Source organism: Xyrauchen texanus, chromosome 36, assembly GCF_025860055.1.
Source record: "Xyrauchen texanus isolate HMW12.3.18 chromosome 36, RBS_HiC_50CHRs, whole genome shotgun sequence".
NCBI lineage: Eukaryota > Metazoa > Chordata > Actinopteri > Cypriniformes > Catostomidae > Xyrauchen > Xyrauchen texanus.
The window spans coordinates 9,514,946-9,542,360 of NC_068311.1; the positions used below are offsets into that span (position 1 = coordinate 9,514,946).

General features: G+C 35.7%; 1 protein-coding gene across 5 annotated transcripts in view; it reads left to right on the plus strand.

Moving 5' to 3' along the window:
• LOC127629918 (stAR-related lipid transfer protein 13-like) overlaps positions 1-27,415 on the plus strand; it is a 132,340-nt gene that overhangs the window by 74,194 nt on the left and 30,731 nt on the right. Inside the window, exon 1 of one of the 5 annotated variants that reach the window (XM_052107229.1) lies at positions 388-698. The exons of 3 other annotated variants lie outside the window; for them this stretch is intronic. In XM_052107229.1, the coding sequence (XP_051963189.1) occupies positions 575-698 (124 nt within the window). In that variant the 5' untranslated portion in view covers positions 388-574. Of the gene's footprint in view, positions 1-387; positions 699-13,725; positions 14,130-27,415 lie in introns of those variants that run through there. One more of the 5 variants, XM_052107228.1, reaches the window with a different exon arrangement.

The window sequence follows — 27,415 nt, forward strand, 5'->3', positions numbered from 1 at the left end:
AATAATATAATTTATTAAATCGGACAACCTGCGTTTTCCCGTTTTCTCTGCATGGGGCAGTTGAGGAGAAATTATTTCCCTTCAAAAATAGCCTTTTTATACAAATCTAAATACTAATGGAAAATAGTGAAGTTAAAACACGATGAGACCTTTGGTAAAGCTTGACAGTGAGCTGTGAAATCCAGCAGTGAGAGTGATGAAGGTGAGAGAGAGGGAGAGAGAGAGAGAGAGAGAGAGAGAGAGAGAGAGAGAGAGAGAGAGAGAGAGAGAGAGAGAGAGCATATGTTACGAGCTGAAGGAGAAACTTAAAACAAAAGCAAATCTGTCCACACACTTGGTAGCTCCAGATAGAGGCGGCACGTTTTCCTTGACACGACCGCTGTTTGTTTGTTATAACTACATTATTCGATATGTATTTATTTTTCGGGAAACTTTCCAGTTGTGGCTTGTGGCTGTGGGGTAGCTCTTGAGCAAGGTGAAGAGGAGGACAAGGGGTCTCGCGCTCTATAGGAGAAATAACGGCAGTTCACCGCACGAGACACTGATTGATGATTATTATGCGCGCGGATTCACGATGACAGCGAAACGAAAGTCGCTCAGACTGAAACTCAGACGGTCATTTAGCGTGCAACTCCGAGAATCAACGTCCAAAGCTTGGGATTTATTATGGAAAAGTGTCAGAGAGAGACGACTCGCAGGTCAGTGACATGAAAGTTCGCTTGCAGTGTAGTTTTCAATGGATTCACAGTTCAAATACTCGCGCTCGGTCTGTAGGCGATTATAAATGGTTGATCATACTGAAAGTTATTGGCTTTGATTTAGATGATCAATTATATGTTGGCCGCTGTGCACAACATAATCAAAAATAGTATATTGCATGACTCCTTTTGTGATTATAGAGGGTTGATTTGGAAGTTTATCTATCCATCCATCCATTTAATGTAGCTAGTGTCTGAAAACAACACTGGCAAGGCAGGTAGATAACTAATGTTGTATGTTATTAAACTATTTTTGACTGATTTATAGAGATTAATTTTATTTGGTTTATAGCGGTATTATTACATTTAATCGTGGTCTTCATTCTGTAGGCCATTGAAGGCGAGTTTTGCGTCATTACTGGGTAGCAGTACTATCAGCTTTAATCAAATTTTTTTTAAAGATTATGTTTGCTGTAAAAACGCTTTCAGAAACTATTATATACATAACTGGAATTATAAACTCACAATTTCTGATGATGTCTTCTGTCTGGAGACCCAACAGTACTTTATATGACCACTAGATGTCAGTCAATGCAATTCGGTGTTCAATGGAAAACCCTGCTAATCCCATGTCATTTTCTATTGGAGTGTTTTATGGTGATCCATCTGTTACAATAATGGACAATAATTAGGGTCTGCTGTTATTCGGTCTAAACATTTCAGAGCTTGAATATTTGTCTTGCTCGTGATTCTTTGTTTATTTGGCCATATGCGTGGGTTGCCATGGGGATGGGGATGAAATTTAGAGGCATTGTTGGTATGCCTCTTAATTTAATTTCCATATATGTATTTTAGCAATATGATGTGCCATGCAGGTGGCAGTCTTGTGCGCAGTCTGGCTGTTTATACACAAGCCAAACAATATGGTGCCTTTTATGGCATGATGGTGGATAGCTCAGTGTGGCTTCTAAGAGGGGAGCATTTCAATTCGACTTGGGCCTCCATAAAAAGTACAACCATGAAGGATATTCTGGCAAGTAGATCCCCCCATTCCAGCTCTGTCCTTCAAATCAAGGTTTATTGCAAAAAGGCTTAAATTGAGATGGAATAATAAAATGTATAGCCAAAACCAAAGGTTACTGATGATTTGTTTGATTGAAAGTGTAGCCAAATTTTACATGGCAAGATTTTTGACTTTCAGCATAAAGTCTTGTCAACATAGCAGCTTATTTCAGCCAAGACCTGCCTACTTGGACAAAAAGTGAATGTATCACCATACCTGCCAATATCGTATTGTGAAAAATAGGGCGATTGTAGGGAAGTGTACGTGGTTCGTATGTACGAGGAATGGCAGCCGGTGGAGTTTAGGCTGCCCCCGTAGGGAGTAGGTGCGCTACGCAGGCTGCATAATGTGCATATGGTGAGCAGCAAGCAGTACTAGTGGTCTGCAACCCGGCCTGAGAACCCGTTAGGTTTCAGGCCTGGTTCGGGTCACTTTTTCAATTAGGACTTCGGGTTCGAGTTTGTAATGAATGAAAAAATAAACAGGTAATAAACTTGTTTCGTGCACATGCTATCACTCACAGACATGCGTGAATGGACGAGTTAGGGGCTGTTCACGCCGAAGGTGTTTTTGCGTCTGTTATATTTTCCCATTGTTTTCTTATGTAAATACATGCTGGACATATGTCTTTGACATTTGCACCACGTCACACTTTTTCTTCAGCGTCTCGCACAGGACCGGCACACGTGAAGTTAAAATGAACTTACATTTTTCAAAAACAAGTGTTGAGACTCCTGCATTCTGTTTCATTCATTGTGCTGTGTTTAGATTGTTTTTAGCGCAGTTGTCATAAAGATTCAACATTCTAAACAAATTCAGGCTGCATAGAGGGGAATGTTGCATTGTTTAATTTTATTCCAGATTGTTCTGAACCAAGTGAAGTTTCAGCAAATAAGCGGTAAGGCCATGCTTTTATCCCTTCTGCTCTAGTGTACTGAGGGGATGCTGTGCCTTGTTAAAAGTGTGTATGTTTACGGTTTCAGTACTGTTACGAATGTTACATTTATGCTTACATAAAATACAGCCTACTGCAACAGTATAGGAGAACAAATTAGATAGTAAGCGATTTCGGGCTTGGATCAGGTTCAGGCTTAAAATCTGATGGTTTCGTTCGGGCCGGGTAGGGTCGTGCCACACAGTCTCGGGTAAGGGTTGGGTTCAGGTTTCATTTTAAGGCCCATGCAGACCTCTCGGCTGTACCAGTCAGTAATACTAAATGTATTCAGATGGTTCCTTACCACATCCTTCAAAGTTTTAGCAATAAATGCTTTTTAATTATTATTAATAATAAAAAGTGTATTCTTTCTTATATGCTGAGAACTTCCTGACACATTATTTATATTATTTATGCATGCATCTGTGTTGGTTTATATGTATTTTGACGTTTTTTATTTTTTAAATTAATTTATTTAAATTATTGTTTTCTTTCACCTGTACTTGACTTTATGACTCAGTGATAGTATTTGTGCATTGTTGGATCTGTGTCATTTTGTAAATCTTATTGAACATTTTTATTGATTCTTCTGTTTTTTTAATAAAAGAAATCCATATTTGTAGTTATTTGTGAGGGCGTTTCAGACGGTCCCTTAACACCCTCCAGATTGTTAGCACAATTCAGCACAATGTGTGGACTTTTCAGACAACCCCTTACCCACCATATGAGAAATTTCTAACTTATATCAGTATTAAATTAACCATCTGGAACGATTTCACCGTGGTGCCATCTGACCAGCTTACGGGGCAAATAGCATCCTGTATTGCTTTGATATGGGATGCATCATTTCATATTTAATTACAGGATGATTCTATATTTTACGGGATGGGTGGCAACCCTACCTGCAGGTCTAATACATTCTCACGAGCAAAGTGTGGATGCAGAGTTTATCGTAATAAATTGTAAATCGGGTGTACAGCAGGAGGAGGGGTGGAAAAATGGGAGTTATGTGTATGACCAACATTAAAAAAGCTACAAATCACCTTTCTTTTTGGTTTATGTGCCAATTAAGGTAACACATCTAGTACTGATTATTTTCACTACTATCTTAGAAAACAAATTGGAAAATACAGTTCTGCTTGTAGGAGATAAAGTCAGCATAAAAGTAATCCATATGACCCAAGTGGTTTAATCCACGTCTTCTGAAGCGATCCAGTTGGTTTTGGGTGAGAACAGATCAAAATGTAACTCCTTTTTAAACTGTACATCTTGCCATTGCAGTCTCTAGGCACAATCAGGATTTCAAGCTCGATTACACTTCCTAGTAGACTTGCCAAGATATCATAATTTTCACACCGGTGCGATCCTACCTAACCTTCTCATTTTCTGTACCTTCACTGTTATCTACCTTCTGTTGTTTTGTCTGCTGTCTTTGTCCTCTGCCTTTATTGTTGCTTGTCTATTGTAAAGCGTCCTTGAGCTCTGGAAAGGCGCTATAGAAATAAAACTTATTATTATTATTATTATTATAAACCCTCACGCTTTTATTTTGAAATTCTGAACTCCCCAGGAATTCCTGTATGTGTCTGTTTGTAGGTAAGTTCACAGTTGTTTAATTGGCTTCTTATTCAAATTCTGGTAAAATGCAACTCCAGTGCCATTCTAAATGCATATTATAATGAACCGAACTTTTGAGCATCTACGTACATCTGAGATGTTGTTTGTGAGTAGCGCTCAAATATTGAGAGCAGTGCCATTCAATAACGCGCTGGAGCTGCGCACGCATTTTATATATTTACTTATAAAACAGCCTTTTGTGATTCACAGAGCTATTGCACGTCTTCAAGTGGCTTTGAATAAAATGCACGAGTCAAATGAACTACTTTAATTGTGTTTTCGTGGTTCTACGAACATGAATAATGCACAGTATCAGATTTGGATCGGGCTTGTAGGACCGATACCCGATCCATTTAAAAACATCAGTATCAGAGCTGTTACCGATCCAGGTATCGGATCGGTGCATCCCTACAAAAAAACACAAACGCAGATTATCCAGCGGATCATAAAAGGTTTGCTACAAAGTTAAATAAAATACCTAGCTCAAGAGATAACCTGTTTAGCTGGTAATGGTCTCAATTTTGCTAATTAGATAGATGAAGACGTAGCTAGTTTGCAGACCCTTCAAATTAAAAATGTTCCACTGTCCATGAAAATAAAATGAAGCACTGCAGTGCCACGACCCTAAATAAAAAGCCCCATTAGAGTGGCTAACGCTATATAACGAACTGCAGCGCTAATGTTTGAGAGCGACCTAGCTAAATAGCGGTCCAATAAAATATCTTACATTCGAAAAAAAGCAATCCCTGGGTCTGTTTTAAATCCTTAACTATCTCGTTGTCATCACCTTTGAAAAGCCAAGCCAAGCCGAAGTTGATTTTGTGTTTTATTACAGGCTCTGTTGCTTTCCATTTTGCTTACAGACTCTTCTCAGTTCAAGGTTTCTTTATTTTGAAAATGGGTGATTACCCAGAGTGTTGCATTTTTGAATGATCCATGAGCAATGTTGCTCATTTTTTGTGGCTACAAGCTTTCAGCTTCAAGCTGCTATCACACCTTCCACCGCACCATCATGTGCTATAGTAGCCGGACCTTCTATTCTTTATTTACAGAAATGAGGTAAACACACAAGGACGAATGATGGAAATATGCAATTTCCTGGGAAATCGCCCCGATGGTTCTAAAATATAAATCAGTGTTATAGGCTTACCATAGTGAATCGGGTTAAAATGGTCTGGAAGACAGATTTTTGGTGTACTCGCATATAATTATTATATTTTATTTCTAACAAAAAATTAATAAATCTTACATAGTGTAGCTTTAAATTGAATACTGCAACAATCAAGGAAATGATAAATGTGCTGCTGAAAGACAGATCACAACAACATTTAGCTGTTTGCTCATAGGTCAGTCACTTTTACCATATAAAGTTACCCTTAAAAATAGGAACAGATCCCTCAAAACACAGTGGCAGAAAACTCATAAATGTGAAGCAGCTTTGACATTTTCAATGGTAGCTTCAATCAAACTAGAATTCAGAGGAAACAGCAAAAACAGTTTTCTGCCTTTTCTCTCATCGCTGGAGCGAAGAGTAAGCACCTGCTGGTTTTATCTGGCTTGTGCCCACATTCAACGACTCTTCCCAGAAACCCACAGAGTAAATATTATGCTGATAACTTTTCTTTCCACTGGCTTTGTTGATATCTAAGTCTTCGTTGAGTCAGCATCCCAGACTCGAGTTTCTTCTCAGCCAGGACGTTTTGTTGGAGCTTCATTGGAAATCAGCAGTCATATTTAAGGGGCTTCTCTTTGGCTCGAGTCTCATTTGACCTGATTTTGAAAGCCATAAATCTGTTTATGTTTCCATTGTATTATAGGTATTAATCTTGATGGTGCAGCAATACATTTACATTTTCTTGGCAGATGCTACCTGGTGTAAAAATACACAAATGGAGTACCAAGACAATGGCAAGAGTTGCTAATATGAAAGAAGTGCAGTCTGTACAATACTGTATCTTAAATTGTGTCCTAAACACATCTTCTATATCAGTGATTCTCAACAGGTTTTGCTTCAAGACCCAAATTTTCAATTGAATCTCAGGAGGTACCCCAACATGGTACCAAACGCATGCCTTATTAATGTAGTCTGGAATGTATTTGATTGTACCTTGCAAAGTTCATGGTTCCCTAATGTGCCCCAAAATACCTATAAATGACTCCCTGATTTGTTGAAGGCCGTAAAGTTTGTATTGATTATGTATTTGTTTTGTTTGTATGTTGATTGTTTTAGCAGACTCTTATTTTGACATTGAGTGTAGTGCGCAGCCGCGCACTGACGTGTTTGTATAAAGTGCTTCCCATTCTCGCTGTGTGTATGTGTGCACGCTTTGTGAAGAACGCAGGCTTCAATCCTGTGATGGTTTTTTCTCTTTCACTGCGTATTGTGCATCTCACTGAAAGGGTTATAAGGTAAATGTTATTTGTCACTCACTAGATGGATGATGTGAACTGCTTTATCGTCATGTTGGTTACAGCGTTATTTTATTGTTTGATAACAGGTCGTTTGTATGCTTTTGTGTGTTTCTGTAGCTCTTATGGTGTTTACTCGAGTGTCAACGGATTAAACATTTTGGGAAATATTTTGGGAAGCTACAGCTACAATACATTAGAGTTTGATTGGACGTAACGTTGACCTCAACAACAAAAAATAGGAAGCATTTTCTCCTCCATTTTAAACATTGTTTAACCTATTATTTTGCTGTCCTAACTATCCACAATTAAATGGCTTGTTGCATTTTATTATTTGCATTTAGTCTATCAGAACAGGCCTGAGACAAATGTATGGGTCCCGACCCACCATTTGTGTACTACTGCTCTACTATATCCCTGTTGTGTTTACTAATGAATTGCAGTTCAAAGATCTGACAGTTAGATTTCCTTTATGCTGTTGCCATTGAGTTCAAACATGTTGAGGCAGGTTTGATATGGAGTAATGCCTCCATTCACTTCAAGGACATACACCATGGAATACTGTTTCACATAAGTACAAGGATTGAAGCCATCTTGAAGCTTTGAGCTGATGATGAATTTGAATTTGAGGTCCTCCCAATGCAAGTGAATGGCTACCTAAATTTGGAAGCTCTAAAAAGCACATGGAGGCAGCATATAAATAATCCATACAACTCCAGTGGTTAAATCAATATCTTCAGAAGCGATACGATAGGTGTGAGTGACAAACAGATCAATGTTTAAGTCTTTTTTTACCATAAATTCTCCTCCCTGCCCAGTAGGTGGCGATATGCAAGAAAAAAATGTGAATTGCACAAAAGATGAAGAATGTGAAAGTGGAGATTGATAGTAAAAAAAGGACATAAATATTGATCTCCTTCTCACCCATACCTATCATATCACTTCTGAGGTTGTATGGATTACTTTTATACTGACTTTATATGCTTTTTGGTCCTTCACATTTTTGGTACCCATTCATTTGCATTGTGAGGACCTATAGTGCTGAAATATTCTTCTAAAAATCTTTGTTTGTGTTCTGCAGAATAAAAAAAGTCATACACATCTGGGATGGCATGAGGGTGAATAAATGATGAGAGAATTTTCATTCTTGGATGAACTATCCCTTTAATGCAACAATTTATTAGAGAGAGAGAGAGAGAGAGAGAGAGAGAGAGAGCGTGAGCATGTGGAATGTGCATTCTTTGGCAAGCAACAAGCATGGTCTGTTCTCTCCTCCACGTTTGCATACATTTATTCTGAGAGCTGTCAGACATTTGTATTTGGCTTCAGTACAGAGATGATGAGAGACTTGGCAGAGGCTGGTTTGGCCCTGAAAATTGAACTGAAGCTGGCAAAGCACTCCGTTCTTCATTACAAAGATGACGTTTGATATGTTTTCAACAACACATTTCGTACATAAATCTAGAAATGTTTTGGAGAAGCGTTAATATACAGACAAATCTGTGTGTGAGTTGATGAGGAAAGTCGGTAAGAATATGTATCACTCAATATTAGGAAGGAATACGGCACATTGTAGCCAGGGGCAGGCATAATGTTTATGATGATTGTCCTTGCTATATTACAGTAAGCACCTGATCTTAGATTGATATGATCAGTCTATGCTGCTTTCTAACTAGCTGTGACTTTAATGGCTTTGTGGAATGGTTTGTCATTTTTTAAATTAAGCGGGTATTTCAGAGCACTTAATCAATTTTTATTTAAAAGCTCCACCAGTAAAGATCTATATAGAGTATCCTTCCAAGTTTATGAAATAATGTATATAATGATGTAATGGGTTATGTTTGTTTTTCAGTACCATAGGCACGTTATGCTGTAAAATGTGGTAAAGAAATAGAGTAAAGCTGTCACGGCTTAAAAGATTACGAAACATTAAGCGCAATGCAATAATTAAAGCAATTAATCGTTACACTACATTTATACTGTGGCCAAAAACAGAGACCAACATTAATCCACATTATATTACATTATGTTTTTAAATTTTTTCTGGAGTGATTCAATGTACAGTAAAACGTAATGTAAGTGCTGCTCTATAAGCTGGTAGCTTTATTTTTTACCTGCTATTAAATGCGCATTCACATGCACCATCTTACACCAATAATGCTGTATAAGCCGACGACTTGTAATGTCATGTCTAAAATGGCTTTCATTTATCAGGTAAGGTCAAAAAATGATGCACATGTAGGTTTTTGCTTATTATGCAAAAACGTTGCATGTAAACACATTTACTGCTGTTCTTACTGGCTTATCCAGTGTGCACAAGTGCCATTAATTGACATCAAAAGCAGAGAATAATCTCGATTATTTTGAATACGTTGATTTTTGTAGTGACCAGCATATTGGTGTCATGTAAACACACTCAATTTTGTAGACCAATGTAATTTCATTAGTATTCATACTGTATGCAAAGCATGGTTTTAGCACACATAAGTATTTGTATATTTGGATAGAGACTAAAATGCACAAGATTGAAGGAATATTTTACACAAAAATGAAATTCTCTCATTATTTACTCACTTTCATGCCATCCCAGATGTGTGACTTACTTTCTTCTGCAGAACACAAACAAAGATTTTTAGAGGAATATCTCAGCTTGTAGGTCCATACAATGCAAGTGAATGGTGGCCAGAACTCTGAAGCTCCAAAAATACCATAAAGGCAGCAGAAAAGTAATCAATAAGACTCCAGTGGTTTAATATATATCTTCTGAAGCGATGCAATAACTTTGGGTGAGAAACAGATTAATATTTCAGTCCTTTTGTACTACAAGTCTCCCCTTTCACTTTCAGGATGTGAATATGATTTATAGTGAAAAAGGACTTAAATATTGATATGTTTCTCACCCACACTTATTATATTGCTTCTGAAGACATAGATTTGACCACCAGACTAATGGATTACTTTTATGATTTCATATGATTTTCGGAGGTCTGGTCACCACTCACTTGCATTGTATGGACCTGGAGAGCTGAAATATTGTTCTATAAATCATTGTTTGTGTTCATCAGAAGAAAGAAAGTCATACACATCTGGGATGGCATGAGGGTGAGTAAATGATGAGAGAATTTGCATTTTTGCATGTACTATATCTTTAACATACTTACAAATACTATAACATAAAATATTTGGTGAATGTAAAATGTATGTACATTGTGTACACTGTACGAATACATATGAATACGAATGAAATTATCCATACTGTTGTAAATGTTAACACACAGTGAAGCAGTATGTATAGTATGAATCATTATTATCATCTACCTTATATATCATATAAAGATATCTATTTGAAAATTACAACATAAAGTGCAGTTTACCCAGTCTTTAAAAGCCCTGTGTGGACCTTTAAAACAAATCACACTATTAGGTTTGGTCCGTCACTCACAAACCTGCTCAGGAAGTTACACCTGTACTTAACAGTACACGTACTGTACCTTGTTTATATGCTCAAACTCTTGAGTCAACATATGAGATCATTTTCAATGTAGCCAAAAGCCACTCAACCTACACAGACCGCTCAAACATCTAAAAAAAATGCTATGGAGTAGAAAACACATACCTCTCCTGTGGTGAGGGGCATCAGGTTGAGGGATTGGGGTAATTTATGTAAAAATAGCAAAAGGATTGCAGGTGCTGGTTAAATTGTGGTCTTAGTTTGTACATGGTTAGTGTGTGCCAGTCGGGGAGGGGGCACAGTTTGTGTTTAACTTGGTGATGTGCCCATTCATACCAAATGCATTTGTTTATGTGCTTGCTTGCTCACACATAGACACAGAGAGAGAGACATAACACATGCTAACAGTAAATATATGCTATTCACTGGGACCTTAAGAGTAACTGACTTTGCCCATAGAGGGTGGAATTGTTTGCAAAGATGTAGAGTCTATTTTTAAGTTGAAGTTGAAAGAACTGGTTGTTCCATGCAGCAATGGAATAGCCACAGTTGCAAACCTTCCATTCATTATAGTTTTTGGTTTAGTTTGAACCTTTTCCTTCATATTTGCATTTTTGAAAAAAACAAAAAAAACAAAACATGGTTACTACTAGGGATGGGCATTCATCCATACTTTAGTATTCTAATATTTAAGCTCATAAAAAACAAATATTCAAACATTCTGTTATTAAATTAAGGTAATTAATGAGAAAGAGACGTTGCAAAATTGCATCACCATAAAAAAAAAAAACAAGCTTCTAATTATAATCAAAACAAGCTTATATCATGTCCTGTGCATTTATTTATGTTATATATATATATATATATATATATATATATATATATACAAGCTATGCGTGAAATAAAAAAAAGAATAGAATGAAAGCATTTAAGCTCACGCAAAGCAAAGAAAAAGAAAACGCTAATGAAGTAGACAGACACAGTTAACATACAGTTAACAACATAAACACTCGGCATAAAATAGTTATCTATTTTATATATATGTTTATATTGTATCTCTTGTCATGTTTGTGGTGAGAAAAACAAGCATATCCACGTGCTCAATAAACTATACTCATTTATACCCACCAGTTTAAATAATGGAATGTCCCTTACCTCAGCTAGCAAAGTATTTCTCGGATGCCATGTTTGTAGTTTACAGAAGCATTGCGGGGATTACGTTGCTACGGGGATGCTGCTTTCTGTGGAGCTGCACATATATGAGTAAAGTGTACACCGCTTATCCAGTATATTTAAACAGGAACCCAGCTTTCTCACAGTAAGACACATTCTCACAATAACCTGCATTTCTGGTGTCCAACTGAATGTACTATGATCATAAAATGTGATCAACTTGTGTCCACACTCAACAGCGCCACCCAGTGCTTTCTGTTATAACTGCCAGTTTTAGTTTGTGTGTTAAGGATTTAACATGCATCTCACTGTTATATAGCCAGCAAAGCAAAACTTTGTAAATAGCATTTTTACTATTCGAATAATTATTGCAGAACGAATATTCGACTATTCTACTACTCGTGCACATCCCTAGTTAAAACAGTCGTGGTTACTAGTCATGGTTAATACAATATTACTACAATAAATTCATGGTAAATTTTCATAAGGGTGTCATTTGTTAACAAGGATTACAGATCATTATCAATGTTTTAACACTCTGAATTTAAATAAACCTGTAAAAATGGTCACACAAGCCATGTGTGAATAACTCCTGATGCTCTTTTTCTGTCATTACCTCAGGAAAGCACTGCTCCCACTTTGAAAAAGCGCTATGACTGAAAGTGTATTTTAGCATTTCTGCACATCAAGATGAGTAGAAGTAAAAAGAGTTCTGATGCCATGCAACTATTCGCTCATATAATTATTTTTTTCTACTTCGAAGCTTATGAGATGCATTAATATTCATGTAATCTTAATAAAAAGATCACTTGTAAAAAAAAAACAACAACTTCAGAATCTATATTTTTATGTGAGGTATGATATTCTTTATACCACATCATAATCGGAAGTATCGATACTTTAGTATGGATCCACCCATCCCTAAGGAGTCTATAAATATTCATCAAGGTCATGCATGCAACAGCTCCTAATATCATTTTTATATATATATTTTTTTAGAAGAAAGTAAGGAAATGAGGGTCAGGTGATAAGTGCATTTCTGGTACATTACTGCAGCACAAATTAAGGTCCTTGTGTTTGACCTGCAGTAAAGAGCATTTCCTGTACAGCCCATTTTAACTTGTGAAATGGCCTTATTTTAAGCACGAATGTGAAGCCCCACTGTGCTCTGAGTAGATAGGGGTTGGTGGATTGAATTTGGCAACAAGACACCTCTTTTCTACACCTTAAGTCAATTCAATTTCACTTCATTGTCTGTTTTCTTTTGAGTTTGAGTGTCATTGACAAATAAGGTTGTCCGAGATAATACGAATTAGAAATCTTTTTAAAAATCTAGTTTAAAACACGTCTCAAGATCTTAGAAATGTCACCTTTGTATCCATGTTGGTTTCATGCATTTTTGAAAAACATTTATAGCATATTCTACAAAAAAGCAAAGCAAAAAAAAAAAAAAGAAAAGAAAAAAGTAATGACTATATTTGTATACAAATTAATCTTTCATTTAAAAAATATATATTTACAGATTTTTCAAGGTAAAAAATATTTTTACAAGTATAAGGATTTTTTTTTCAGTGATATCCAGAAGTTTTCTTATGGTTACTCCATTTGACCTTAAAATGTGCTTTATAATAAAATATAAAAACAAAATCCAAATATCTAGTTACTAAAAAAAAAAAAACTTTGCACAGTCTAAAGGGGTCTTTTTTTTTTTTTTTTTTACACAAACTCACTTTTATAAGGTGAAAAAACATGTTTAAAATATTAATCAAATTTTTTTTATAACAAAATTGTTTCCCTGTTTATCGTTTTTAAGAAATAATAACAAAAGATTATTCTAAACTACTTAATCCAACCATTTTTTATCAGCCTTCAATTAGATAGTTACACCACCTCAACATTTTGTACTTTTAAACCTCAGGAAAAAAAATATAAAAATTACTTTGAACTCAGAAATTGAAAATGTGAGGTGTAGAGGTGTATTCAAGTAATTGTGTGTGTGAATTGTATTTTGAATTAGTTTTTAATTACTTAATAGATCTTCACCAAAAAATGTTTTATCACGTCATTGATCCTTAATTGTCTATATAACATAACACTAATACCTGACAAAAATATAGACCTACACTTTCTCTTCTCTTTCTACCCCTCTCCCTCTCTCTTTTCCCTAGCTAACAAACTTTTCCTGAGCAAACTTGGCACCTGAGTGGGGCCTCACAGCGGCAGGCTTGTTTTTTTTTTGGTCTGGGTGGTTCTTATATCCACTCTGTTATTCTTTTACCCTCCCACGGCCCCATGCTCTCCTCCCTTACTCCACTCTGTCAGTTCATAAGCATTCCTTTGGTATTTATATTTCCCTCCTGAACCGAGCCGCTCTCGCACAGACCTTGAATTCAGCTTAGCCTCGAGGACTGTCCTCTCAGTTTTCACTTCTCATTGGCTCACCTCTAGTCATGTGACTCAAAAACGGTATGGGGCTAGATGCTGGCTCTCCGCCTGAGTTCTGGAGCTCTGAGATCTTCACATCTCACATGGGCTGGGTAGTTGGTGGACAGACAGTTGTGTTACTGTTTTTGGTATTTGTTTTTGGGGAGGGGTGGGGGGTGCGTTTGTGTTGTACGACCATGTACAGAGAGCTACTGCGTACCGAGAGCAGCGAATGCCTGGGCAATATGACCCCAGAAACCCAAGATATCTACCTGAGGATGGACCATCACAGAAGACGCTCAGGGTACAGACTGGGCAGGATTATTGCCCGACAGCAGTTGCTTAAGAGGATAGCGGCAGGTATGACTAGGTGGAACAGCATAGCTTTATCAATGGAGTTATATAATTCGTTTTTATGAGTCAAAGTCAATGTGCTTATGGGTGTGAGTTTGAGTTGTTCACACTGTGTCTGTTAAATTTAATCAAAACGTTTGAATTCTGATGTTGAAGGTGTATTGACCTCCACAATTTCTGTTGTAATTTGACCCACATTACATACTCTGTCTTTTGGACTGTTTTGCTATATATATGACTTTACTTTAATTAATATTATTTGTTTAATTTACCCATTTGGAACAGTCTCCTCAAACTATGGGTTGTAAAAACATCACATTTTACACACAAATTAATTTGTGTGACTGATTAATCTCTAGTTAGTCGGTCAAAGCTAATTTGCAAACAACAACCACTAATTTGACCTTTGAACTTTCATTTGATGTATAACTCTCTATGCTTTAAATAAGTAATGTGCTGCAGTATTATGAGGTAATAAATAAATAAAGTCAGTTTGATGAGGAATTTCTATTTGTCAAGGTCACACCTCAAGACTGTTGTTAACTTCAGTTAAAGACAATGGTGGGCCACTTTGGCAATCGACATTTGACATTTTAGCCCTTCCCCTTTGCTTTGTCCACATCAGTATGAGAGCTTAATTGAGGGGGTGTGTGTTGGGGGGTGCACACATTATAAGAAGATTAAGAACCTTGCAGCCACACACACGCACGCACGCACACACACACACACACACACACAGAATATAAAAACAACCTATAGAATTAACCCCCCAAAGATTATGCAGCAGTTTGCACCCACTTTCTTTTTCTCAATTTTAGCATGCAGTATACGTTAAGAATATCATGCAAAGTCTACCTAATATAACTTAGATTGTAAATGCAATTTACCTTTTTAATATAGGAAACGTTTACTTTTAAATATTGGGTAAAATTAACCTGAAAAAACAGTATTTTGGATACCTATTTTAATTTTACTTATTGCATATTTTTTAGACTACACTTAACTAAATCTATTTCAGTTTCTCACAGGAAACACAAAAGTAATTGTTAAAGCTGCACTATGTTTGGTTAAAAATGTGTGTTCAAAACAATGTCCTAACCTTACCCCGATTAATTGTGGTAAGCCTATACAAATAATTTGTATTTTTAGCTGTCAAGTTGGATTTGCTGTGAAATCACTGGCTTATGTTGTTCCTTTTTGCGTCATGATGTCATGTCCTGAACTGTGACACAGTTCAGTCTGGATGGATGTTTATCTGTTATCCATTTGGCAAAGTTGTTTGCCTGCTATAATGCTTGGAATTGATACAGTATGTTGTCTGGTAGGGGTGATGCTTTTATGAATCGAACTAAGGAGGCATTGATACTGGTATTGGAATCGGGTACTTGTACTCGTAAAAATGCTCCAAAACAGGTATCGGTAAATGTGAGTGTTTGTGAATGTGTTCAGCCGGTGTTGTGCTGACATAGACACAAACTGCTCATACCTTTAGAATATCCTTGATTCATACACGGAAAACACTCTAATGAGCACCGCGTGTTCTGTTTGTAGCAGATGACAGCAGGCAAAGCGCTAATTCACTTTTAAGCATGATCATATATAGAATACATATTTATTGATTTATATAGCCTTTTGCGGTTTAATAATTACTGTGATTCACGTAGCGACCGGCTTTTCCAGATTGAGAATCTGCCGGGATAAGGTCAGAGCTTCTTGGTCTGACAACACAGCTCAATTTAAATAAAAAAGTATGACAGAAATAGATCATTACTGTATAGTTATGCAATATTCACTGTTATACTACTACTGCTAATACTAATAATAATAATAAATCAATAGTAACTGTGTTATATTTAAGCAATATCTCACATCTGTGATGTTCTATTATGCAGAACTTTATTTGACAAAAATAACTCCTATGTTGTATTTAGGATTGTGCTGTGAGGTTCTGTATAAAATCACTTCATTTGATAAAAGAATAATAAAATATCATGTTGAAAATTAATTGTTATTCTCTGATTTTATTAAAGTTTTAATTTAGTTTAAAACACAATATTATATCCCCATTATTGCTCATTTTATGTTTACAGTGTTATTAGGCCTACAGTTTCACTTGCTTTATCAACTGCTGTGTTCATTTTTTCAGTTTATTGTTTTAGACACAGTGTAAGTCTTTTAATGAAAATATCCTTTAAAAATAGCCAATATTTCATTGTGATATTAATTAATTTTATTCAGTTTTACTCTGACAAAAATGACAAAATTTTTGTCAACAAAAATAATATATTTTACTTGATGACGTGCAAATGGATTAAAAAGTGTCAAACTGGAACAGACCAAACTTTTAGCAAATATTCGTATAATTAGAAAACAACTGTATACACATTTTCTATTGTAAACATGTATCAAAAATACAGTATAAATGTACATAGGCCTACTGTCCTTGTTGTGAAAAGCCCCTGAAATAATAATGTATAGACAGAAGTATTAGCTGCTTTTTACAAGTTAGCCTGTATTCTGAATTCTTCATGGTTTAGAGACTTATTCATTTTCTGTGAAAGGATACATTGCTTGTAGTGGGTTTCCTATGGAAACAGCATACTCACAACGCAAGTAACGCAATGCAAATTATGATTATTCTAACTAGTGCATCATTTATTTCAAGTTCACGTTCATTCGTTTCGTTGTGCAGATGTAAGTTGTACCATAAATGTTGTGGATATATTGATGAATCTCATGTATAAATAGGATCTGTTTGAATGAGGTATTTACCCTGTTTTAAAGCAGTTAATTTTAGTGATGCACCGATCCGATACCTGGATCGGTATCGGCTCTGATGCTGACGTTTTTAGACGGATAGGTTATCAGTCCGACGAGCCCGATCCAAATGCATACTGTGTGTTGGTCATGTTCGCTACCGTCAAGCACAAAAAGTTACATAAAAGAACCATTAAAACACAATTAAAGTAGTTCATATGACTCGGGCATTTAATTCAAAGCTACTTGAAGACGTGTAATAGCTCTGTGAATCACAAAAGGCTGTGTTTAATAAGTAAATATATAAAATACACGCCCAGCTCCAGCACGTTATTGAATGGCTCTGTTTACACACACATACACACACCCGCGGCTATTTTTAGCCTTCACACATTGTGCAATATTTGAGCGCTACTCACAAACAACATCTCAGATGTAGATGCTCAAAAGTTTGGTTCACTTATAATATGCATATAGAACGGTGCTGCAGGTTTTTTTTTTTTTTTTTTACCAGAATTTGAATTAGTAGCTAATTAAACTACTGTGAACTTGCTACAAACAGACACACTTACAGGACAATAAAAGGGTGAGGGGTTAAAAGTGCACAATTGTGATGTGTTACTATACATTACTATTATAATATATTAATTTTATTATTCTTATTATTATAATATTTAAGTTGAATGGGTTCCAATCAATAACTGTGTGAATGAAAATTGAACTGATATCTTACAACTATATTTAACAAAAAAGAGCTCTGAATCCTTTAAAGTCCAGATACAAGCTGAAAATTTGGGCAAAATACTAAACAAAAAAGCTTCTATTCTACTGATGACTTTGACTGGAATTACTGTTAATTTTGCTGCTACATTATTTAGTATACTAGTTAATAATAGTGTTTCTTAATAAGGTATACATTTATTTATTATATTGAAATAATGTGTAGTTAGAGGTTTGTGTTTCTTTACATATTAAAGAGCACACCCAATTATTTCCACACAATAATGTAAAGGGATTGGTATCGGCCGATACTGAGATTTCTGAAATCGGATCGGAAGAGAAAAAGTGATATTGGTGCATCCCTAGTTCATTTTGCTGGTGATAGCAAGTTCAACTCATGCAACTCAAGTGGAGAAATGACCAACACACTGGATTAATGGATTAAATTAATCCATATCTAATATCTTCTTCTATTTACAGATTCTCAAGATGTTACTTCTTCTGTTTATATCTTGCACTGTTAATATCTTACAGTATAATTTTTATCGTCATATTTTGTATGCTTTCACAACAGTATGCTTTAATAAAATTATTTAATAATCTTCATGATGTGCCTTTTTGGTCTCGTCTTTGTTATCGTTCATGTATGAGGTCACACAACACTTGAAAATCACTCATGTGGACATTATCTAACTGAATGATTTTCTTGGAATTTTGCCCCAGCGTTATCTGACAGAATGTTCTGGTAACTTTTTGAAGGGGGATGTTATCAGGAATCTCAGTGCTCAGTGCAGGTGTATGTCTCATTTTAAGGTCTTGATTGGCTGTGATAAGGTGTTGGGGAGTGGGAAAAGGAAGGCTTGTTAGGTCTTGTCCTCTTGTGTTTTCAAATAGAGGGATCTTTATTTTTGACTTTCTTTCTTCTGTGGAACACAAATGGAGTTATTTATAGCAGAATGTCCAAGCCTCTCTTTCCCATACAATGAAAGTGAATGGTGACCGCTGCTGTTGAGCAAGATTTCTGTGAATAACAGCTTAAATTGTGTCCTGTTTCTCACACAAAGCTATCATATATCTTAAGAATATAGTTGCTTAGACAACTGTTATAATTTATGTTTTTTTTGTCCTTTTTTGAACTTGACAGTCCCTGGTCACCATCCGCTATCATTATATTTTAGAGAGCAGCGAGAACATTTTTTAAAACTTCTCCTTTTGTGTTCCACGGAAGTCCTACTGGTTTGGAATGATATGAGGGCGATGAGATGATGACAGAATTTGTTTTATTTTAGAATAAACTATCCCATTATGGTGGTTTCAAAGCCAGACAGGCCTGGTGCTTCTTTGTTAGGGTTGCTTGTTTGTGAAAAAAAATGATTGAAAAATCATTCCAAACTATAAGACCATTCCCTACATTCTTAACCATAAATCTCTACTGTAACTTCTAGTTTACGTCAATGTCATTCACCGACAGCCAATGATACAGCCAGATCTACATTTTATGTTGACAGTAAAGATTTTTCATAGCTTGTAAATACTTATTCTATATGATGCATTCCTTTGTACAGGAGAGGGTGGGTTTGACCTAAGCTCTAATAGGGTGGCCCCAGCAAAATTCTCAGCACACGTTGTTAAATTCCACCCACTCAGCCTTGTTGACATAGAGACCAAGAGGGTTTGGACCCACTGAGACATGTTCGGGATGCTCAAACAAACAGAGCAATGTTTTGTGTTTACACTTTTAGGGAAATCAAATTACGAATGGCTTACTAATAGTTGTCTCTGCATATTAGATAGGAGAAAGTATTTTAACAAACATTTGAGAAACCACACTGGATATGTTTACTTTATGTTGGCAGCTCTAAAGAGGAAGTTGAAAGCTGATTCATTCCACTTAGATAACAACAGGGTTGTTACCATTAGTAACATTCACCCTGTTTCTTATCATTGAGAGCCTATCAGACTTGGTGATAGGCACCTTGGTCTCCATTAAGTGTTGTTTTTTCCTTTTGATGCATTTTTAAGTCAGAGATGTTCAGTTAATGCCGATCTGTACACCAGACACTCTGCACATCTGCTATGGTTGTCCACACATTTACACACATACACACAACATGATATTCCAATTGGTTAACTCCCATTAACAGACTTTCATATATAACAGACACTGAAACACACATTTAAAGGGATAGTTCACACAAAAATAACAATTCTCTAATAATTTACTCACTTTCATGTTGTTCTAAACCTATATACATTTTTCTGTTGAACACAACAGGAAATGTTTGCAGAATGTTAGCCTCAGTCACCATTATCTTTCATTGCATCTTTTTTCAATGCAATTCTGCCTAATATCTCCATTTGTGTTCAATGAAAGAAAGAAAGCTGGGTTTTCATGCTTCATTTTCTTCCCTTTCTTTTGGGTTTAGGACCACATGAGGTTCAGAATATGCATCAGAATTTTCATTTATTTGGGTGAACTAGCCCAGAAAACATTTCGTCAAAGCATAATATCAATAAGTTATTCATAATTGAAGTTAAGTTACTCGAAAACAGTTATCTTCTAAAAACTAAGAATTATTCCTCTAAAATTTTAATCAGATTACACTACTCGCTATTTTGTTGGAAAAGTAATCAAATAACAAATGACTTGACTTTTAAACTTTCTAAACTTTACTTTCTAAAACAGTAGTCAAATGTTCAGAACTACACGTTTCTCCCTTACAGTAACTACTTAGTGACTCTTCAGCTGTCACAGATACACAAACAGCCTTACATGTGAACATAATTCACGTTTTAAATGTAGTCTTTATGCTAGATGATATTATTTTAGAAAAATGTGTAACTCAATTAATGTGCTTGGAATTAACTTGATTGAAAGTCAGTAGCTGTAATCTGATTAAACAAATAAAAAATGTAATGCAGAGCACTACTTTTTGTCAAAAAAGTAATCAGGTTACAGTAACTAATTACTTTGTAATCAGATGACACCTGTTCAAAGCTCAGAATGATCAGGTACTCAGGGTTGAGTTTCAATATTGATCATTGTTCAATCCAGAATGAACTTGCAAATATTTCCCCCAAAAAGTTTCATTTTACATACAAAGACTCATCTGACAGAAAGCCAGACAATAAAACTTGTTGTAGGAAACCCTAATAACCAATAGCTAATATAAATGTCAAGAACAGCTTTTGGTCATAAAAGTCCATCTATTTACATTAAGATAGACAGCTGAGACATTTCATGACCATGTTGGCAGTATTAAAATTAACCACCTGGTGCTCAGAAATATCTGGTCCCAAACCATCTTACAGACATAAAAATTTAGCAACAATTTGTCATCCAAGATAACAGTAAACTCAACAATGTTGCACTATAACCTAAATACATACCTAATAACTTGTCATCTCCCATGATTATAATATCTAGTGCAAGTGTCAGGACTTAGGACAGTGTCATACCCGACCTCTCCCACATAGCTCTCAACCACTCCTACGCCATGATAATGCCACTCTGCCTGTACAGATCATTACCACAAACAGACTCAAAAATGAATCTGTTTACTGTTTATTGAGCTGATTACTTTCTAAAATCAGATTATTAAAAAAATCTGACAAGGCAAGAAATCTGCGTTTACATGACATTTGAAATAAATGCGTTAATCTGTACTTTTGATGTCAAACCGTGAAGAGGCATGCGCTCAACACATTGGAATGGGCAAAAATCTACCCGTGTCGACCGGGTTATGCATAAGCCGTTTATGGTCGTTACGCCGATAAAGGAATGCAGTTCATTGCGTTTACATGACCGCACGCATTGTCGTCTTATTAAACATAATCGATGTAAGAGCTTGCATGTAAATGCTCTCACTGTTGTATGGCTGTCACCTCCCAACCTCCCTGAGAGTAATGGTCTGACAACAGTGTGTAAGGCTCAGTGATTTGATCTTTGCATTAGGAGTCACAAGGCTCTGGAGCAGATACAATTTTTTCTATGTTGTGTTTTATATATCGACTGACCCCATCCCAAGCGATCACAGGTTTTTATACTGACTATATCCCCTATGACTATTCATCGTTAATGTTTGAGTGTGATAACTGGCTATGCTGTTTTCATACTTAAATCTATTTTAATGGTTTAGGTTTTTTAATAAGCATTGGCTCCATTTGTTTTAGGTAACCAACCAGGTAACCATCTAAGGCTGGTTTAAACAGTTTTCTTTTTTTCCCGCAGGGATGCTGGATGACATGTTAATTTACCTCATAAGTGAAACAAATATTCATGAGAACCAATGTCAAGTGATATCAAACTTTCTGTATTTAAACAACAGTTGCAATCAGTGATTTGAGTTTAAACATCCAACAGTTATGAAGTCACATACTGTCAAATATTTCTCGCCTACTGTTTTATGAATACTGAGGAATTGGACATACTACTCAATTGACATACTATATATAGTAGGGAAGTATGCATATTTGGACACAGGTATTTGTTTTATTGTCATTGACATTGCCGGCCCTGCGTATTAAGAAAAATACTGTATGTGGCAGAATACAGCTTGTTCAGTATAGCCAAATAATTACTTGCAATTACTAAGCGTAAATAGCACTGGGTACACAGCCCGGCTCTAAGCATGCCAAAAGTCTGATGGAACCTATCAAAGCTATTTTAAATATTACATATGCTTTGAAGAAAAGACATGCAAATATAAATACTGAATGTGAATTTTATCTTCCTTGGCTTAAGATCTGAGGCAACATTAGTAAGACAGCTGGTTAGTTGCATGAGCGAACAGGGTTCAAGTCCACCTTTTGCCAATTTCACTATTATCCCTTTATCGTTCCATGTAAGCAAAGACGCCAAAGTGGCTGTAAATGACGTTCGCCATCGGAAAGTCATTTATTTGAAATAAAAATGTGTGATATCACTGAAAGTAAACACAGTGTTTTCCTCATGATCGGAGGGCTCAATACATTTACATTTATGCATTTGGAAGACGCTTTTATCCAAAGCGACTTACAGTGCATTCATTACAGGGACAATCCCCCCGGAGCAACCTGGAGTTAAGTGCCTTGCTCAAGGGCCCAATAGTGGCATCTTGGTGGTGCTGGGGCTTGAACCCCCAACCTTCTGGTCAGTAACCCTTAGCCTCAACCACTGAGCCACCACTGCCCCATCCACTGAGCCAAATGCTTGGTTGGCAGCTTTTCCCAGCGGCTCTGCATCTCACAGGCTGGCGGAAAGTGAGGGTCATGACCTGAAGAGGTCGCTTTAAATCTGTGATTGGCATTAAAAGACAGCAGTGGCGAGGTAGCATTACGTGTGTTTCTTCCCACTGCCAGCGATGTAATTAAGTTCAGTTACAACACTTATACTACATACACTGATGTTGTTAGATTACATACTGTTTTATTATACATCAGGGTGTGAATAGCATGTACCACTATTTACAACAAAGGCAAAAATCATCTACTTTAGCCTTCCATACCGTAATTTGGTAATTTAATTCTTTCTTATTAATTTGCACATAAACATTTTGTTTAAAATGTTTTTATTTTTTGTACTTCTGAAGTAGATGTAACTGTGCTGATAAACTAGAGTTGATAGTTCTGCATTTTTAAGCTTTATGCCTTTGAATAAATAGACATGCTTATTTGCACAATTCAAACTTGCTTAGTTATTGATGTTGGGTGTGTTTGGATAGGTGTACTTGAAGGGGGCACAAACTGCTAGGGACGGCCCTGGTAATTGAAGTTATGGAAAACTTGGTTTACGCTCATAGACGTGAGGGTGAGGAGGTTGTTTCCCTGAGGACTTCCCTTCCACAGCAACCTTATGTGAAGGTTTTGAGAAAAACAAGCATGGACCTCTACATTTTTGTTGTGTGTTTTTGAAAGTTCGAGTGGAGGAGAGGCCCGAGCCACTCGAGTGGAAAGCTTGAAGAGCACTTCACTTCTTCTCTAGCTTCTTCACAGGATGGATATCCCATTTACTAGGAGCATAGTGCCACTCAGGATGGGCAAACGCTGGCATGCATGAGTGGCAGATATGCATTTCTTTGAAATGGTCTTCTCTGAACAAGCTCTTGAGATCGGGAGCAAGGGCAACAATGTCCCATAAAGCCCTCATGCTTACTGATGAATTATTAGTTGTAGGGAGGTGAAATCCAGTGTATTTCAGCAATAACAGTGGCTCGTTCGTTAAACAAGAGGATTTAGTAACTAATTGATGAGGATATTTGAACTAAAACATCATCAGTTTGTAATATCCTGTGTGAGTTTAAAACCAAAAGGGGCATTTGGTTCTGAAGAAGCAGTAAGTAAATTCAGGCTCATTAGTCAAGAGGACAAATGATTCCCACAGAACTTTATAAAACGCTCATAAAGTAAACAGGCTCCCCATGTTTTATTCTTAGAAGTGGCTTCAGTCCAGAGTGGATATAATCTGGCTGGTTTTCCCCTAACAAATTGTTCTCCCCAAGAGTTCCTTAGATGTGTTGAGATTTAGAAACTTTCCCGTATGGTAGAGGAGGCGAGGCACATATGTGTGCACAACAGATGGATAATTGTTCCCATCAATGTCTGTGATGTAAATACATTCATCCTGAAAGTGAGTGAGGACAGTCTCATCCATAATCATTTATAGATCAAACTTGAACATTCTGTCATAAATAATTTGATTTTGCCTGGTATTAACTTAATTACTTATTAATACATGTTAATAACAAATGTTTTATTTATACTATTATATTAAATTTATCACATAACCAATGCAAACATTTGTCTCATACTTATTAATATTATAATTAGGGCTGTCAATTGATTACAAATTTTAATCAAATTAATTACATAGTGTCCAGATTAATGAATCGCTTTTAATCGCATATACAAATATTTGCTGAGAAAGCCACTCATATAACAATAACTCAATATATAATGATTATACATATTTATATCAATATATAATTATACATAGTTATCTTTAAATATATAAAATTATATATATATATATATATATATATATATATATATATATATATATATATTCAGATAATTAAAATGCTTTACATTCCAGTAACAGAAGAGTTAATCATTAATAAGACAACACAAAAATCGGCTTTAGAATACAATGTATTGTTTACTACCATATTATTGATCATAAGTCAATCATTGGCATACAGTTCACAGCAATCCATTTCACAAGTGAATTTGTCAATCAGTTGGAGATTTTTATGAGGGCTAATTTAAGGGCCCATCAATTTACACCTACGTCAGATGTCTTGGGTGTGTTGCGTCATAAACATAAAATGTTTAGGTCACTGTGTCAAGTTAAATATAGTTTAAGTATAATATAGTAAATATTGGTAAATACAGTTTTTAATATCGCATTTGTGCTCCTTCGAGTGTTTTAAATGCAAGAACGTAACGCATGTTTGTGTTGTTCTGCCTAATGTGTGTTGTTTTCTTCTCTGTATAAACTGCACATTGCTCATACAGCTGAAATTTCACTTACTGCCCTCTGGAGTAAACAGGTGGTACTACAAGCTTGCATTTCTCAGGACGTAATTGCATAAATTTTTTAACGTGTAATTTTTTGTAAAAAAAACAATGAATTAACACGTTAAATCGACAATATGTATTGTCAATATGTATGTATATGTTTCGTATTGCTTTTATTTACCTGAGTCCTGTATATGTACCTGCACGGGTGTTTAGGGTTATCTGTGTCACAGTGGTGAATCATTGACAGAGTTTGAATGCAGTGGCCGTGGATAATGTGACATATTAACATACCTTTGGGCCATGACTTTCTCTGCCTTTCTAAATTTAATCACAGTGCTGACAATGTCAAGGAGAGTCACACTGAACACAATATATTAATGTAAGTATGAATGAATGAATGAAGAATACAATTAATGTATCTCATAATTATTCATGTATAATGCCATAACCTCCTCTCTTCTAAATCCTGTCTCTAAGCTGTCCTATAAGCTTGTTTACATACTATGGGGGAAACGGTTTACACTTCTTATGCCCCAAAATTTTGGAATTTGCTACCTAGTGATAAAAGAGAATCATCCACTCTTAAAGGGATAGATCTCCCAAAAATGAAAATTCTCATCATTTACTCACCCTCATGCCATCCCATATGTATGGCATTTTTTTGTGAAAACAAACAAAGATTTATGAAAAATCATCTCAGTTCTGTAGGTCCATACAATACAAGTGAATGGTGACTAGAAATTTGAATGTCCAAAAAACACATAAAGGCAACATACAAGTAATCCATACTACTCCAGTGGTAATCCATGTCTTTAGTAGCGATATGATAGGTGTGGGTTAGAAACAGATCAATATTTATAAATTGTCTAACCAAAAATCTCCACTTTCACATTCTTCTTTTCTTTAAAGTAGAAAAGAACTTATACTTTTTTTTTTCAGAAGAGCTTTTACTTTATTTTTGTATTTTGTATAATTTTGTTGTATTTTTTAATATATTTTTTTATACTGTGGTATGTTGTGTTTATGTTGTGCATATTTTATACTTTAATATCTTCTTTTTATTTTGTAAAGCACCTACAGCTAGCTTATGTAATTATACTTGAATGTTAGAGGCAATACAATTATAAGACACACAGTTTGGTTGTCTTTTACACCTTTTTTTAATATATAATGTGCTTTTAATTTTCAAAGGCTTCGTTTACATTTGCACTGGGTTGCAATGCATTAATTATAGTTTTTAACTGAAGAGAGCCCTCTGCTGTTGGGAATTTGTGCAGTTCTTTCCTCACTGGACAAACTAATTGACTTCAACAAAAAACATTTTGAAACAAAATTGGCCATGGACAAAATGACAAAATGAAAGTTTAGGCCTTTTGGCTTTAAAGATATAGTGCACCTAAAAATTCAAATGAAGTGGAACAAACAAGGAAACATTAAACTCTCAGTCATCATTTATTTTAATTGCATATTCAAAAGGTGACTGAAAGTGCACTTTATTCCAAAAAATAAATTCATACGGGTTTGGAACAATATGAGGGTGAGTAAATGATGACAAAATTTCATTTTTAGGTGAACTATCCCTTTAATATAAGCATTACACCACTAACAAATAATTACCAAAAAGCACCATAGAATACCATGTTTGTTTTGCCATGTTAATACCACCCGTATGTATTCTGATGATGCTGGGAGTGAATGAATACGGAAATCATTCAGTGCGATATTATTACCATCTGATATCGTCACTGTACCATGGTACGACCACTCTTTTGTAAGTGGTATTATGTTTTATATTTGAGATTTATGCCTATACACACCTTTCTTATCTACTGAGAAATTTACGTAGATGTTAGGTTTACTTTCCTAAAATGAAATTAGCACCTTCACTAGACTGAGTTTCTCATTGTGCTGGTAATTGCTACACCAAACCTCATACAGCTGTGATACAGACAACTAAATTGCGTATTTGTAAGTGTTTATATCACAAAGAAGCGTGAATTACAGGATACAGAGTGTTCGTGACATGGAAAACTGTGTTGTAGTCGCTGTATCATGTGCATTTATTTTAGGTGCAAAGATTTGACATGTCACTATTACAGGGTCAGGGAGTTTCTTACACTAAACACACAAATGCGAACTGTACATTTGTTAGCATCCTGAAAACATTACACATGCTCTGTGGCAGTGACAATCTTTGAACAGAGGAAGTCAGAATATATTAGTCAGGCATATGGGGTATTGTTTGAATTTAGAAATGTATTGTTTCTGCTTTTCATGTTTAAAAAAATGAATACAATTTTTAAAGCAAAATTAAT